Raw genomic sequence first — 18,318 nt, forward strand, 5'->3', positions numbered from 1 at the left:
CAAGATCCGATTGGCTCCTTCCAGAAGTCCTTTTAGAGGTCAGCCAGTCAGCAGAGATGACCTGCCAATGACCTTGTATCACTTGACCCCTGAGGGCCCAAGGGTCACTCTCTCGTATCAGTTGGAGAGCAGGCAGCAGAGGGGCAGAATGGAAGACGAATGACACAGAGAGGGAAGAGGAAGAGAAGAATGGTGTGAGGGTAGAGGGAAGGCACACAGAAGGTTTGTGCAGAGAAGCACTGGGAGGGGTGAAGATGAAAAATAAAACAGTGGGCGTGAGGTTTGATTGAGCACCTGGTCTTTCCCTTTTGCATAAAATGTCTGATGAAAAAATATGTTTTTACAGCACCAAGGCCAGCCCTGATGGCCGCTGCAAACCTACACCCCTTTCCTTTCACTCTCTCTTTTTTAGTTCCCTTTCTTCTCCCTTTCCTTGTCCATTGTCAAGCTGTCCTCAGGTTAGCCGAAAACATCATCCAAATCTAATTAGTGAGATGCAAAAACATCTGTATGTTTGTCTCCCTAATGCTCATTAGTCATTAGCATAAGGAACAAAACAACAAGAGACTGCAATATGCGGACACAAATTTGCAAGTCAATTTAATAGTGCACATTTTGCTGCCTCCACACGTAGCCTATCATGTTTTCTTTCTTTCTTCTTTTTTTTTTTTGGGGGGGGGGGGGGGGGGGGGGTGAAGATGCTTGAAAATCAATCCCCCCCCCTGTGAAATACAGCCAAGATGGCGTCTGGCAGAGTAAAAGTTCATGAACTGCTCCCTCGCCGAGCACAAACTGCCACGGATGGCTGATTGACAGATGAAACACAAAGACACATCTGAAAGACAGAGCGCCAGCGTCCTCAAACTGGTACCCATCCCCTTCTCCTCTGTCTTCTCTCCACCTCACCCCTTCAGCCCCACCCCTTCAGCCAAGCTCCTCTTCTCCTCTCTCTCCATATGTCTATGAATCTGTCACTATGGCAACCTCACCCCAAGGGCAGAAGAGGAGGGTGTGGTGGGGGGTTACTTTCGCTCAGACAAATAAGCATGGCAGGGCTCATTTATGATGGTTTGTTTAGGGATTATAATACACTGATGAGAGGTCAAAATGTGTCTTCTCGCATGCACAAGTAAAAGTGTATGCTTGTGTGTGTGTGTTTGAGCTAATTGTGTGCAGCATATTGACGAGCATATGCGGTAAAGCTGCACTGTAAATATTTTGGAATGGATGAAAAGGGCACAAAATATTTATTTAAGTGCAAAATAATACTGTCATTTTCATGAGCGATCTCGAGAACTTACGTTTAGTGATCTTTTGAAATAAATATAAAATGCTACTTTTCTATAGAAGGCAAACAAAAGAGAGCACGGGTAGCATACTGCCACAGGACCAGCACCTTTAAATCAATGCATTATATCGGTGGCATCATTAGCAGAACTGGTCCCATGTTGTAGCTGATGTCTTAGATGCAATATCAGCAATATTTGCGGCGACTTACTACATTGTTTCCCCCCTTTTTCCCTCCATTTTATGCTTGTCTGCAACTTTTCAAAGGGCAATCCAAACTAGTGAGCAGACAGAGCTGCACTGGAGAGGTCATGTAGACACAATCAGATATGTAGCTTGATTTTCCTGATGATGTCACACAGGGGTACTAAGTATACCAGCCAGGATGCTGCCCTGCACTGCTTCGACACACAGCAGCACATGTCTCGGGAAATTGGGGGGACTTTCCTATGCAAGCCACTTGTAACCTTGACACAGTTTCACCTCTGCGTGTACCCTCCTTCTCACTCTTTTTGCCCCTCTCCACCCATCCTCATGATACCTTACAGTGACTCAAAGGCCACCCCTCCCCCCACTTCAAGAGCACATTTCCCATTGCAGCCAGAAGTGCTGAGTGCTGCTGTTTGCTTTGTACACAGAAATTCGCTGAGGCTGTAAGCTGTCCCCAAACATCTGCTCCCTGGAGTGGAGCACGAGAGGAGAGGCAAGGACTGGACTGGTGTGCATGTTGTTCAGCGCCGCTCTGTCAGAATGTATGGATTTGTATGTGCGCGTGTGTACGCATGCGAGTGAACAATTATTCAAATAGGTGCTTTGTATCTTTTTTGAGCGCATTATTAGCAGCACCTAGGAAACCAAACACATATTTGTGTAATTGTACACAGAACATCCAAACATGCATTGGCACGCGCTCGTGCACACACAGGTGCGCTTCATTTCTACTTTTCTTGATGTACAAATTGTTTGGTAGTCAAATATGTGAATAACGCCGATCAAAAAGACTAATAGTGCATGAAAGTCTTTGCAAATAAAGAAAAACAGTAAAATCAGACAAGCAGAAAAAAAAACTAAAGGGAGGAGAGCATTCAAATGGCCTATAATTAAAACAACAACCAAGCTATCTGTTCTGTAAGTGCTTCACATAAAGTTAGAAAAAGCTTAACGTGATCAATTGATTTTATTCCCTCGAGCTTGGTGAAAATATTACATGCATATTATGCATTAAGTTAATTTCAGGTTAACTTAGCATTAATTAGTGCAAGCTCAGAAAGAACCCACTTATATATGTTCATTTTAAAAAAGTAGTGTAAGGTATTCTGTAAGGCACACATTGCTCACGCCTCAGTGTTCCTCGGGAGGATTGTAACAGCTGCCCACACCAGCCAGCTTACAATAGAGAAGAGAAGAAACGAGAGACTGCCAATAGCCTCATTCATTATACACTAATACATCAGTGGATTTGCTTTATTCTCAGCTGTGTGTTTTCTGTTCAGGAATACTTTAGCAAAACAAGTGGAACTATTCATTAAACAAATGATTATACTTATTTTAAATATGAATAGCTTTCTTGCTGAATTAATGAGAAGAATAAAACTGATTTTAGATTGATTTTCATCATGAGAAATAACCACTGTATTTAAAGAGGAAAAAAATGAAGGTGAGGAAAGCTTGCTCCAAGATGATGATGATGATGCTGGTGCTACCTGTGGCAGCAATATATCTGGATTTGAGTAATTTTGGCTTTAACTTTCTTCCCACTTGCCACGTGTTTACGTGTGTCTAAGCACAGCACAGCTGTCAGTCTTCCGAACCAACCGTACATCTTCAGGAAGGAATTACAGGAGAGTACAAATTCATCAGAGCAGTCACGCTCAAATGCTTTCGAACTAAATGTCAGGTCTGAACAAACAATGCAGTTCTGCTTTCATCAATTGAGACGCAAACACTGAAGCTGCCACACAATGAAATGAAGGTGATGGTTCAAACAAAATAAATCAGCTCTTTTTTCTACATTTACCTCTTCTTTCTAATTTACATTAGGTTTTTCCCTCTTTTCTTTCCCCTCTCCTTATTACTGAGCCCGCTGTGTGTTTTAGGTGTATCTATTATGCAGAAGAACATGTGATTAAGTAAGTTTGGATTTTAAAAAAAAAGTCAGAGTGCACACGTGCTGCAAGGGTCTGCTGTGCACATTACAACCTGCTACATGGAGCCCTGTCACTACATGATAAGATGATAAGAGTTCCTAAAAAGGTCAACATAAACAACACATTGCTGTAATAACAGTGGACATTTTTATAGTTGATGGCTTTAAACTGACATGATCCCAACATCGCTGTGCCCATCATTATCCCTGTGACCTTCACGTGCGCGCACTTTGCATTAACGAGACAAACACATTTGATGGTTTTGTTAAACATTCCAATTTGTGCTATTTTGTTTAGAGAAAGGCAGCCTTAATGGTGTGTGTTTTGTTTAAATGCAAATTCTAGATAAATTGGGCTCAACATATTTTGGCCCTGCTTGCATGTAAAATCATTCATATCAATTCCGAGAAAAGAAAAGAAAAAGAAAACTTTTAAATGTTTGTAAAGTTGGCCCCTCTTCTTTAACTTTAAACTTCTTTTCTTTTCTGGCTTTCACTAATGAGATGCACATTAAAAACATATTGTTTGGGGGTTGGAGAAAAATAGGTGTGTGTAGGGTTTTTTGTAATTCTTCAAGCAAATATGCATAAAATATATAAACTGCAAACTTCTAATGAATAGTTGTTCCAAATATTGTTTATGCTGGCTCTGACATGGAATCATATTAACTGTTGAGCATGCTCAAGTAACTCTAATATTTCAACTTTGCTATTAAAAATAGGTCTGTAGTTTATATCCAAAAACTTATTGGGTGAAAAGACTCTTTCATCCGGTTTATAAACTGAGCCAGTAGCATATTTTTTTGGCTTATTAAAATAAGAGACGGGGCAAAAATTAGGTTACCTCTAGGTGTAGGAGAAAAAAATCCATTATCTGGCCTGGTATGGAATTATAATATGAACAATTATCATATGGCCTACTCGCCCTTCTATTCAGCTCGATGAAATATTGTTGTGTGGACACACACACCCCACACCAGAACAAAAGCATTTGGAGTTGCTTGTTGAAAAAAAGAAGAAGAGAAAACGAAAGAAAGGAAGAGAAAAGCTCAGACTTCGAGGTCACCCAAATTAATGGTGCATCTTGCTCTCTCAGAGCCGCTGACCGGGTCATCGTTGTTCCGAGGCAAGGCAAAGGTCAGGAGGTGAGAGGTGAACTCTGGTGTAACTGCATATATTAGCTTGGCCTTGCAGCCTCCATGTCTACTCTTGTGCCCTACAAAGGCGCAATTGTATTACTTTAAATGAGTATTACCAGTAGCATTTTACTTACATGATACAAATACAAATTCAAACGAGAACGCTCGTCAGAGGTTTGAAACCGACCCAATTTCTTCCTCCTCCTCCTCCTCTTCTTCTTCATCTTTTTTTTTTATCCTAGCACTTTATTTCTAATCTCCAACACTCAAGTTTAATTCCTTTGTTATGATTAATATCCGTTTTGGATCCAGCAACCTTCATATCCAGTGCAAACACGCTAATTGAAAGCTAAACAAAAATATTCCCTTACACAAAATTAATGTGCCTGATGGCCCATATCTTGATATTAAAGTAGACATTAACATGATAGAAACGCAGTGTGATACCGGAAACATAACAGTGTTTAAGGGCCGTGTTTACCATCATTTACTTTATATGAGATGAGATGTGAATCTGGAAGGAATATTTAGCTGCTCGAACTGCTGGGGCCACACAGTTTATTGGTTGATCTGCAAAACAGCACAGGCACCGTTTTATTGTCTCTTCTCCCGCATGAGTCTTTCAGCTAAATTATCATTTTCTGATGCATATATAGAAGCAATAAAAGACGCAACAGCTCCCGATCGCGACGTTTCTACATTCCATTAACATGCAGTTACACATGCATGCAAATGCTCACATATTTGTGCCTCAAATGGATGGATCACCACGGATCAATACTCCAATACGAGCCCATCAATAAATCTCTCCATCAATCATGGCATTTTAATCGTTCCGTGGATAAAGGAAACAGTGGGAGTGGATAAAACACACGACACGAAGGCAGGATTCAAAGCGAAGCTAAATTAGCTTGATAAATATTTGGTAACATAACGCGTGGGCTCTGCCTACAACAGGTGTATCTCCTCCTGTCCTCAAATGTGAGCCGTCAGAAGCAAACAGCTTAAACAGAAACAATTCCACATAATTGTGGACTTTAATTTGTCTGAGACGGCAGCTATGGCATAATGTGAATAAATGCTGTAAAAATATCAGAATAAATAATAATCATAAATAGATCTTCAATAAATAGAAATAATACATTTTACATAGAAACTGGGAAGCACGAGTTAAAATGTGTTCAAGTTTGCCGAATAAATTGTCCAAAAAAAAAAAGTAAAAAACAAAAACAAAAAAAAGAAACACAAAAAACACAAAAAGAAAATACGCAAATGGACTTCCACAGTTTCTATGGGCAATTAATATGAGTTTGTATCTTCGTTTACATTGTGTAGATAGGAGCGCAATGGGATGAGTTGAATTTTAATATTCAAATCAGAGCACCAGTCTGAAGCCGGAGAGAATGACAAATCGTCTGGGCCCGTTCTTGCATGAAGAAACTTGCCTTTGCGCTTCTTGCGTTAAGCATCCATCGTTGTAAGCAAATAAAGGTGAAGCCTGATTGAAAACGATGCAAACGCCAATCAAAACATTTGCAGACTTGCCGTGTAACGCACGATGCAGTTCAGGAGTTCAGGGGCAGGTGTTTGTTTGTTTGTTTTGATTTTTTTTTTTTTTTTTTTTTTTTTTTTTGGCTAGGTCGGTCCGTGGAAGGGGCAGGTGTCCAAAGTGTCGGCGTGTGAGTGCGGAGCCGCGGGCCTTGGGTCGGAGAGTAGCCCGTCTCTCTGTAATTTCTTCTCCTTCATGCGTCTGTTCTGAAACCAAACTTTCACCTGGGTCTCGCTAAGCTGCAGGGCGCCGGCGACCTCCACCCGCCTGGCCCGCGTCAGGTACTTGTTGAAGTGAAACTCCTTCTCCAGCTCGGTCAGCTGCTTGGTGCTGTAACTGATCCTCGGGGCTCCGTTCATCGTGGGATGGCCGTCCGCGCAGATGCTGCGATTTCCAGCCTCCACCACACCGAGGCCCGAGTCAACAATACTGAACCCACAGGTCATGCGCGTCCTGACTGGGGAGAGAGAGAGGACATGAAAACCTTCTTTAGCAAGATCAATGAGGCTACTAACAAAAGAAGCACAAAACCTTTCTGAATTAAATTATCCACGCCCATATCCTCGATTTAAGCTGAACCCCAAAGCTGAAAACGTGAAAGGTTCAGTTTGTTCGGCTATACGTGAAGTCATAACTTTCTGTTTCCAGAAAAAAATAAATTCAGTGTTTACTGAATAAATGATATGCAGTCCAATCTCAGTGATAATGGAGAATAAATAAATAATCGTTATTATATTTTTTTACTTAAAGAGTAGTTCAGTATTGAAGCATTCACCGGGGATAAAATGATATAAAACTCATTTACAGGAATTGGCTCTGTGCCAGTCTAATGATTTAAAGTGTCCCCTGTATAATGAAGATGTTTCATCAGAGGTATCAGCTTTACCAAAAAGCCTATAGGCAGGGTGCAAAATCCTGAACTGCTGTAAAGCAGAGAGGCTTGAAATGTTGTGCTATCTACATGGGACATAACAACAGAAAGACCTGTGCAGCACATTGCAGTCCACAAGCTCACAGCTTGGAAATCAGATTTAAAGTGAAACTTCTGAGTGTGAGTTTGGATGTTTTGCAGTATTACTGGGCAGTATTATATTTTAAAAGCGTGTTCATCAAAACATTCAGCGAGTTCATTAAAAACCGTATAGAAAATAATATATGCCGTATATTCTGATATAAAGCAGTCAGATGTTTGGCGATTCAACACAACTTTGTAGCATTTACAGTCCATTAACTGTATTCATCGGAATCATTAATTATTTGCCTTCGGGTCTTTCTGTGTCAATGACAGTTTAACAGTTTACAAATCCTTTCAAACGCTGCATTAATGACAAATGTCTCCATTTTTGTCCTCTGAGGTTTCTGGGTTACACATTAAAGTATCATCTGTGCTACTTATGTGCAATGAATGACAGGAAGTGCAGCTATATCTGGATTTTTCATTGCTGACATTGTGGGTAGTCGTCAGTGTGTCTTTGCCTCTGAGAAAATGGGCTGCTGCTTCTGCATAATGGAGTCAGTGTGCCAGGTGTAGAGCAATGCCTCCCACCACAATTCATAGAGAGGAAGGTTAACAGGCCTCCAGCCACTTGGAAAAGCATAGCAGATGGAAAGGTCAGTTATAGGATAAATGTCAACATCTGTGTTTTAAGAAAATGAATGCGAAGGTGACCAAGCCTGAGAATTTGAGGCCAGTGAATATGAAGAACCAATGCAGAGAAACTGTACGTAATTAAGAACTTGAGCTTTGTGGAGTGCAAATCACATGCACATTCTGATTAATGGCTCCAAAGATAATAGAATTGATGCCGGCCAGAGGGCATAAAAGAATCAAACTAAATATTTGAGGAATGACTTGCATGCTTAAAAATAGCCAGCCAGCAAAGGGAATGGAAGGGCCTTCCAAGCCAAGGAGAGGGAAGAAGAAAAGGGATAGATCAATACACAATGCCTCAGTCATCTGGGCATCCAGCCCACAGTAATTCAGGTGCTGTCAAAGCATAATTGAAGAATGACGCACTGGGAGTATATACACTGAGCCAGGAGATCAGGTTACAGCAGGTCTATGGAGGCCTTTCAACATGGAAGAATACGCAATACTTTTTTTTTTTTTTTTTTGGGGGGGGGGGGGGGGGGGGGTTGCAAAACCAATACAACCTCCAGAGGAAAGCATACTTTCACTAATGACTCTTTTACAAGTTACACAGTAGTCCTAATGAGTTACTCCTACAGATGATCTCCTTCAGAGAGAAACAGAAAGAGGTTACAGAGATACAAACAATACTGGCAGGAAATGTCTTTTTGCGTGGGTGGGTGTGAGCAAATGGTTTTCCCAAGCACATGGATTTGGATCATGTGAGTGTGTCTCTAATGTGTTTGATGGATAAAATGACTTTGAGATCAATCAGCAGTGTGCCTGCCACCTTCTACCTTCCTCGCTTTGGCAATATATCCGGTCTAAAGAACATGAACTGTAGGTTTTTCTATTTGTTTGTTGGTTTGTTTGTTTCTTACACCATTTCATTTTTTATAATAAATCAGCTGTGTTTATGCCACATTTCTGTTTCTGTCACAGCGACATCTTTAAAAGAATCTGCAAATGCAGATCAGTAGCTAAGCCACTAATGTAACCAAGGATTTTTTTATTGTATTTTTTTAAAATGTAGTTGTTATTTCATTAGTTTAAGCTTGACCCATTGCCACACAGTTTTTTATTCTGCGACCGTCCGGTGGACTAATCTGAATATTGAGCAAACAGTTGGGTTCTACAGATTTTATGTTTGTTGAGTCACAAAATGATCAAAATTAAAATCAAATGTGATGTCTCTCCTTTTTTGAGAGCATACAAAGGTAGCAGAAAGATTATGACATCATTTTATGTTCAGATTGTTTGTTGCGTCCCTTAAAAGACAAGCTGGGCCCTTCTACCACAAATAGTTTTTTTGTTTGTTTCAGATTTGGTCACTGGATATTTGGGTCAGCAGCATTCTTACTGCAGACACAGACTATTAAAAAGAAAAGAAAGAAAAAACAATACTGGACCACCGCTGTTGTAAATCTTCCTCCATGTAAAATTTATGAAACCCAGCCCAAGTACAGTGGCCAGTCAATCAAGTGACATTATTGATCAAATGAAGGATCTACATAAGATACTATAACTCACATAAAATTGAGGATTGATGGGCATTTTTCACATTAGTATGCTCCTGATATATATTTTTTTAAAGTCTGGGATATGTATTCTTCTGTGGGCTCTCTGCCCAGAACTCATCAGTCAGTGAAATGGTGATCTGTGACAGCAATTATGTTAAAAAGGTGGACACATGTAAAGGTGCTGCAAACTGAAATCAATACACAAGGGCTTTCATTACAAACAGACAACTAATCAATACTCAGGGAGCACTTCAGCTTACAGGAGTAAGTTTTACTCAACTTCCTGTGAGCCTCGACAGGCAGTGGTCTGTTGCATTATTCAAAGTCTGCTGGTTAGTAAGGGCAAGGGTAAATAATTGATTGTTTTCTGGGTTGAATATACACTGAGGCTAAACAGGCTTCTCACTGTACTTCACCTTCTCCCTCTGTGCACAGTCTAAATCCGGCTTGCAACAGTAGGTGGAGCAAAAAAATGTTAAATAACCTAACAGACATATTAACATGAAACCGTTAAGAAAATTGCACCCGACTCCTCATGAGCATATTCAAATGTGGCGTCGAGTAGGAACAGCTATAGCTGCCTTCGAAGCGTTTTGATTTGCTTTTTAAGGTGGGAGCATTTATCTTTGAAATTCATCTTTTGTTTGTTGGTGACGGAGGAAATCGTTCACTGTGACGCATCACACACGTCAGCCCCCCCCCCCCCCTTTTTTTTTTCTTTTCCTGCTCGAATAGAAAACTTCGATCAAACTTTCTCAACTATAAAGGGAAGTTATTTAAAAGCTAAAAACCGAACAAAACAAATTTACAAATTATCCCAAATTAAATTCGCGGTCATTTCACCCCTCCCTCTCTCGCTCAGTGTCCCTGAACACACACATAAAAAACTTACCCGCCCGGTGCTGACTCCTCTTTACTCTCATCCACTCAAAAGTTTTACTCCTTTCATCCGTATCAGCTCCTTTACAGTCCGGGCTCGTGGAGCTTCCCACGGTGATGTGAATCTCGGGGATATTGTGAGGGTAAATTTGAATTTCCTCCGTAAGTGACCCAAAGCGCTGTGGCTTCTCTTTATTTGACGCGCAGTATCCACGTCCTGGAGAGCCCTGCCCCTGCACCCTGCACCGCCAGGGGACACGGGACGAGTGGGGGCAGGCCAGTGTCGAGAATCCCTCCAGAGCCTCAAACCCTGGAGGAGGAGGGCTGTCCGAAGAGGTGCACAAAGTCAGACGCGGAGAATAAAATCCCGAGGCAACTTCCACCTCCACTTTCCCCTCCTCATCACGACCACCGAGTTCAGGATGAGACCTGCTGCCCAGGTCCTGGTTTATAACCTCTTTTGCTCGGCAGCAGCCCGTTAACAGAGGGCTATTCTCCCCTTCGGCCGTTAACTCTTGATAGGAAGTCATTATCACCTTTCCCCTGCATAATCATTGGACGGGCTTGCACTTCATGCCCGGCCTCTCATGCATGGTCAGGCGGCTGGACGACCGTGGGGACATTCCTCAGAGGAGAAACAGCAGTCCCTGATTGATGGAGATGACGTGCCCTCCCCTTCTCGGCCAATAGCTGGACATCTCTGTCATCAGGCTGGACAAAACTGATTAAGCCGAGCAAGCAAGTTGCGAGACTCGCTTAAGGTCAACATTTTTAATGGTGTCCGAGCACAACAAGCAGGCCCACAGAACAAAACTACAAACATCCTTAGAAAGCAGCAGGAAAGTCAATCATCATCACACTGAGGACCTCTGTGGGCCTCTCACCTTCAGACAGGTAGGACACGACGCCAAAAAACACAGTTTTTGTCCATTTAGACAAAGTCATATTCTTCCTCACTGGTTATTTTTCAAGATAACAATAAAAAAACTTTTTGTCCAAAGTCGAATTAGCATAATATAAGTCTACACTGATGTAGTTAATGGATTATGTAAATTTTTCAAGGCTTCTTGAAAAACCCAGGGCCCTCTTTAGCAAAGGGCTTAGGTCATGTGAAAGACACACTTGACGGGTTCAGAGGTCGTGACAGCTGGTATTTAGAAGTTCAGTGGCAGCAGATTTGTAATTAGTCTCGAACAAATACAAAAAATGGCTCCGCGTGAAGATCAAGAAGCTGTAAGTGGGAGAGAGGACGTGTCCAGCTCAAGTTTGACGTGCTCCTCAGCTGGGTTAGCAGCTGCTTTTACGACTGTACTTTTCTCGTGTTTAACCGGAAATGAACTGCTGTGGGACAATTTTCGCGCATGTGTAAACAGGGTTACATGGCTGAAAGTTGAAAGAGTGACAGAAAATATATTTAGATATTAAGAAGCGCAAAAAGCTGCTGGGTCTGCACCGCCCTAAAAGGCATTTGGTGCAAAAGCAGATCTACAGGCGCACAGCTACAGCAGCTCACAGATCAAGGAGCTCCACAGTGCAGCTGTTTGGGGTTTTTTTGTTTTCATTTATATATTTATTTATGCATTTATTTCTGGTGACCTACTTTCAAATTCACGCATCACTGTGACACTCAGCTTGGCCGCATACATTTAAAACCATGGGAATTAATAGAGCTGATAATGCCCTGATGCGCCAGTGCTAACGTCTAATATTCATTTGAAAACCACATTTATTTTCGCTTTCACAGCTTCTATATATCCAATATTTTGCGAGGGTTGAAAAAAAGAATGACAAACATTAAATAGCTAGCTTGTTATTTTTAAGTTTCAACGATCATGTGATCGTTTTACTTTTTATCTCTGTAAAAAAAAAATGCTGTGATCCTGCAAATAAGTTGAAGACGTGTAAAGAAATTTAATAATTTTAACTTATTTACACCTGTATTTTTGTTTCCCACGGACTCTTAGTTTAATTAGTTAAAAAACCAACCTATTAATTAGTAAATTAAATTTTTATATATGCATTTTATTACTACTTAAATATAGTAACTACACGGTTATATTACCTTTTTATTATTATCATCGCTAGTGGTAGTAGTAGCAGCATAACTGTCATTAACATTATTAATATTAGTATTATGTGCTATCTAACAGGTAACATTTAATTAAAACCCTAACCTATAAAATATCTGCCTCCGTTCTTATCGCGTTATTTTAACTATATTTTCTATGTCTTTTAAGTCTGCAGTAATTACAAAATAATTCAGCGTAATGAACAACTTCTAACTGCATTCTTACAACACAGAAATATGGTCCCAGCTGTGGGAGTTAATGGGATTCTACAGGCAGCGATGTGCTGAATGACTGAGTGCAATATATCCCTTCTCTCCATGCATTTGCATGGTGCACTGATCCATCTTCATGTCAGCTCGGAGGTTACTCAGGGTTCACGCGCTAGCTTGTTTCTCTCCTCCACACTCTAAATAAATCTCTGCAGCTTTCTGTTTACCGCCTGAATATAAATTTGTTTGCAGTCGATCGAAGACCTGTGCGGAGGTATTAGAAATTGTATTTCTGTAATGGCTTTCAGCAAAGGGAGGCGGGGGACGGGATAGGGTTGCAGAGAGGGGAAAAGAAGAGGAAGAGGGGAAAAAAACAGGTGCGGGCAATCTCGGTTTTTACATTTGCAAATGATTTTTTTCCTTCCCCTTGTTTTTGCTGCAGCCACAGACTATTGCAGCCTTTGGATGCATTCAAATTGCATTCAAAATCAAGTAACCTTTTTTTTAATCTCATAGAACAACAACAACAACAACAACCCATGTTTTATTCCTAGAAGTGCCATATGCTTGATTAGCATATATGAGATGTTGTTCCACATCACTGCCCGGTGGAACAGAAGTTGCATGATTTTGTTTAGCTCAGACTCCTTCCTCTGGACAGCTTGTGTCCCCTTAACCACAAATTTTGCACAAGATTTAGAAAGAGTATAATCTCTCTGTTTAAATGAAATGGATCCTGCAAATACAATTCTGAATTTGAATCCCCCTCAAACCAAACTCTGCAGTCTTACACACATACCAGGAATGGGAATATTCTGCCCATAAACACCTGAAATACCCTCTTAAACCTGAGTGCAGACATTTTCTTCCTTTCCATCATTATCCCCGTAGTCTCTATTGTTTTGACTGGAGGTGAGGTAAACATGGCAACACTTAGGTGGCTATGTCAGGAGCCAGGAGGAGGTGGGGGGAGAATATTGACCGATGTTAATTTGTTTTGCGTCCATGTTCTGATGTGTGTCAATAGGCAGTCAAGGCCCTGGGATCAGTGCGGCCGTGCTCGGATTACCTCCTTGGTTTTGAAGTGAACTCTCATCCTGCTGCTGCTGACATAATGCTGCAACCGCAGTTGACACCAGACCCTTGTGTAGCCCTGCAACACTGTCAAGTCTCATTATGTGTCAGCTCTTGAACCCCACAAGGCTGAGAATGTTAATGCAGTTCCAAGACGGGAAGATGGCAGCTATCTATGCCATGTTCATGGTGGGAAGGTTCATCAGACATCACGATAGAGCTGTAATATGGCAGAGGGACAAAGAGAAATAATTCAAGGTACAGAGAAAGGACTGAAGAAGAAGCACACACAGAAAGCGTGGCACACTGACCAGTTGAAAGATGGCTATCTGAGTGATTGATGGTGCCTGTCGGCTTTTCCCCCCCCAAATATTGACAATTTTGAAAAATCCTTAGGTCAGAAGTAAGGTTTATCTTAGCGTATACCCAGACCACACACACAATCCAGGGAATACCAGCTGAAAACAAAATAACCCATCCGCTCAGTGTGAAATTCTAATAATTGTTCTTGCTTCATTGTTGAATAGCAGAAATCTGTCTCGGCACATGAGCCATAATCATAAATCCAGTGCAACTACTTTGCAAATGGCCAGGGACATTACAGATAACTGCATTCTGCACAGGCTCAACAGTGTGACAATGAAGCAATACCTTACTAATACCAGGACTTTTCAACTATAGCCTGTAGTATGTGCTGCAGCGCTTCACAGCTTCAGTGAGCCAGGAGGCTTCGAGTCGGCAGAATCCCAAACATCATGACAACAAGCCATCAGTCATCTTCCCCCCAAGCTGCTGTGCACACTTGTGTGTTTCCGGAGTTCTTACTGTGGGAAATGAGCAGGGTTAAACATGAAACAGGAGGAAATGTTCATCATTGCAGCACACTCTGTAATATTCTCCCTCATACAGCATTGTTTTAGCTGCAGGGAAAGAGGAGTTGCTTTTATTTATTTATTTATTTTTTACTTAAACATCCCCTGCTTGTTCACAGCACAAATCAGTAGTCTACTGTGCATGCTAAGCATGGTTAATAGCAAAATGTTGATAGAACAGCGATGCCATATTAATAAAACACTAATCCTCTGTTTAAGTTAAAGATAGATTATTCTTTTAGTCTTAAGTAGGAAAATGTCAGCAATGGAAAAAACGTAAAGCTTTGAAAGAATGCTGGGTTTTTAGAATATTCATATATTCGTTATATGTCTTTTGTGTCTTATTAAGTAGTTTTAAAGTAGTGAAAACAATTTGTGTCGCCATGTCTGCCAGTCTGTCAGCTTATTCGTGCATTTAAGAAGATTTAGGTATTCAGACCTAAATCATATTTTCGTGGCTCCAGTTTTGGATTTTCATGGATCATGTTAAACAAATTTCCTTAACAGTAACCATGAAATATGTGAAAAGTTTAATTTAAAGTTCTGTTATGAAAATTACATCAGCAACATTATTACACTGCAAAATTAATACTGCAGTGAAAATGAATGTCTGTCTTTTTGAAGTATCGAATGTTTCATTAAAATTACCTTCTGATGGTTTCATTGTCCCACAGTGCTGACGTAAAAATAATATGTTTGCAAAACTAAACAAGCTACATGTCTACTCAATTTTCCTTATCACAAGTCAGGAAATAGCCATTAAATTGGGACACCTGAAAGCCACTTTATTAGGTATTCCAAGTGAAACCCAGTTGAAATAATACAAGATAAATGAAGCTGAAAAAACCTTTGGCTCAAACTGTTTTAGAAACCTGCTGTTTGTGCTGCAGTTAATAATATTTTACTGTTTACAGGACTGTGTTATTACACTATTTTAATGTATTTGCTAATGAGAGTCCAGTGAAATGGAGCTGTAAAACGTCTGGAATATCTGTTGCTATCCAGGTACTTCAGCTGAACAACCTAAAAATGAACTTTACCTTAACTTGTGTATGTCCGTATTAGGCATTATGTAATTGGGATATAGCAGCATAAAATCCCACTGTGGACACCACCTACAGATGTAGCTGATATCTGAGAATCCGAGCCGAGTCTCTCCAATCTGAAACTCCTTTCTGTGTGTGTCAAAGGTCTAAAACATTACGTCAGTTTGCAAACTGTGTGTGCAGGCTGATAGGTAACACTATAAAGTATTAAGGAAAATCAATTATGTTTATTTTCTTGTGCTGTTACAGATGGTCTCCTGTCTCCAGGGGAGACTAGACACAAAGCAGTGGGATTTGAAGCTTACATACAGTTCACATTTCCAGCAGCCTGATATCACTATTCTGATAACACTGCAAATCCTTTTATGCTGTGAATATTAAAATGCTTTTTTATGTGTGAACAAAAAACAAAAAGTCAATTGATTAGACCCTGATGAAGTCATTGGGTATTGAATAAGTCTTGGATGATCAATAATGGTCAACATGTGACATTTAGCAGGGTGACTGTTGTGATTACAAGTTCATTCAGTTAGGCAGATCTCGTCTGGGGCTGCAGTAGGTGACTCCCTCACTGCGCTGAGTGCAGCTCACCACAGCAGAGACAGTTTCATCACCAACTTACCTTTTTATTGTCACCGATCATCCTTAACTGGGAAGCATTTAAAATGCCATTGATCTTGATAATGCTGTGCCATAATATGACAGTAACAGTTGTATGAGATTCAGGAAGTCAAATTTCCAAGATTGATGAGTCGTAGCAGTTGAGTTATAATCCATCTACCTGAGTGATGCTCAGGCACTGTTCCACAAGAAGGAGCAGACAAATAAATAAAACCCATAAAGGTGACACAGGAAATTGATACTTAACAATCATCTTGAGCAACAAGCACCTGGAGAGACTGGTGGGCAGCACTTACTACTGTGGAGGGAGAAAGCTAAGAAGGTTAGCGGGTCATAAAAAGAACAAAACCTCCTAAAGGCCAATCATAAAAGTTCCACGTTATACACCAGAACTGAGCAAAGTTGTGTTTGTGACATTCACAAGTTTTTATTTTACTGATTTACTTTAAAAATTAAAAGGAAGATTTCCCAGTTTGGTCATAAACCCTACCATTATGCTTATACAAATTATTTTATAAAAGTAGATATTAGAGTCTGACCATAAGGCTGTGAGAAAACTAGGAGAACATGCAATGCGTGCCAGAAATTTTAAAGATTTTATTTAATGAAGCAGTAATTCACAGAAACCAGTCTGTAGAACATATCCCCGCCAAAGCGGAAATGACTTCTAGGCCTCTGTTGGCTTTTCTCCTGCATGCAGCAGTTTTTACGTCTCTGCTTTTTTCACCAAAACCTTTCCAATAACATCTTTGTTGCTGAGTGGCATTTTCTTACACTTAACTGTTATTCTTGAGTCTTTTATATGTTGTTAAATATGTGTCAGTTATAACACACTTCCACATTATCGACACCGAAATCTACGAAAGACATAAATGACAAAAATAAGCCTTTTGATGATATTTCATGTCTTTAAATAGTACAGCCATCCATCTGAACTCATTTATGTAAGGAGCAAAAGCAAATTCACACAAATTCCAAAGGCGTTGTTTTGTTGTCCAATGAAAAGTGTTTTAACATGAATTTTATTTCTGCAGGATGGACATCGATGCATACACGCTTTTGCACAAACTTGGTTTCATGTTTATATTGTAAAGTTTTCTGTCAGAATAAACAGCATCAAGAACAGGACTTTGGCACATGTATTCATGTTGTTTAAGAGGCACACATACTTGTGTTGTTGTTTTCTTTTCTTTTTTCATTCTTTATTCCTTGCTCGAGCTCGCCTTATGATCTGAACTCATCGGTGATTGAATAAGGCCATAAATTCAGTACATATTGAGGGTATATGCCTACTTAGAAACTGTGCCTACAGAAATATTTTCCTAAGATACTGTGTGATAATTTCAAAAGGGGATTTGAACATTTTTTTTTAATGACTTTTAAATGTAAATAATGTCCATTGTTACTACCCCTGGAGATGTTTTTTTAATCGCTATATAATGAGGAGGTTACCTTTCTTTGTGTTCTCTGATAAAGCATTGTTTGCCAAAGCAAAAACCTCATAAATAAATCAGTGCTAAATAAATGGAGGTCATTGTACTGAAAAGACATCGTGCTTTTCGGTGGACACCAAGCCCAGCTTATGAAATTTTAAAGCAGGTTAGTCATTGGCATTAATTACTGATGTAAATAACCGCATGCATGGATCGTGGCCAAGGATGGGAAAACAAATTAGCAAATGAAGAATAAACTGAGGGGAAAACCTCCTAAATGGAGCTTAGAGGATTTTTAGTTACTTTCAGGCTTTAGGAATCTCTCTTAGGCTGCAGGCCAATCAGAAAATAAACTGTTTATGGAAATATATACTAATAAACGAAAGGGTTGACTCATAAGCATTAATTATTATCATCATCATTTATTTGCTTTGATAGAGCCCCATATAATGAATGGAATTATCACTTCTCCAATGGACAGCAGCAGCTTATGGGATGGTAAAATAAGAAGCAGCTGGCATTTGTTGATTATAGTGAAAGATACTTAAAGCAGCACATCTTTGTTAAACTTAGAGCAGTTTTGTTTTCACTGCAGCTTAAGAAAAGTCTGGATGCAGGGAGCATTTTTCAAATCTAAACCCCAAATCAGTTACACAACAGCTGCAAATTGGACAGTTGCACATCAGTCACTGTAAAGGACATAATGCAAAATTTTGAAATTAATGATGGACCGTAACCAAAGCTGGTTTCACGGTACCACGGCTGGGATCATTTGTCACTTCAAAGATCTACTTAAGGCAAAGCCCAGAATCTAGAAAAACATGTAAGGATTTTTTGGCTTTCC

The 18,318-nt window shown here is 40.1% G+C and overlaps 1 protein-coding gene across 1 annotated transcript; it reads right to left on the reverse strand.

Annotated features, from left to right (window-relative positions):
* Positions 1 to 4,816: 4,816 nt before the first annotated feature.
* hoxc1a (homeobox C1a) lies at positions 4,817 to 10,771 on the reverse strand. The gene is made up of 2 exons (XM_004558915.4): positions 10,164 to 10,771; positions 4,817 to 6,578 (listed from the first exon to the last, which is right to left on the reverse strand). The coding sequence occupies exons 1-2, from the start codon at positions 10,678 to 10,680 to the stop codon at positions 6,208 to 6,210; spliced, it is 888 nt and encodes a 295-aa protein (XP_004558972.1). The 5' UTR covers positions 10,681 to 10,771; the 3' UTR covers positions 4,817 to 6,207.
* Positions 10,772 to 18,318: the final 7,547 nt, after the last annotated feature.

The sequence above is a fragment of the Maylandia zebra genome, linkage group LG20 (assembly GCF_041146795.1).
Source record: "Maylandia zebra isolate NMK-2024a linkage group LG20, Mzebra_GT3a, whole genome shotgun sequence".
NCBI classification, from domain to species: Eukaryota; Metazoa; Chordata; class Actinopteri; order Cichliformes; family Cichlidae; genus Maylandia; species Maylandia zebra.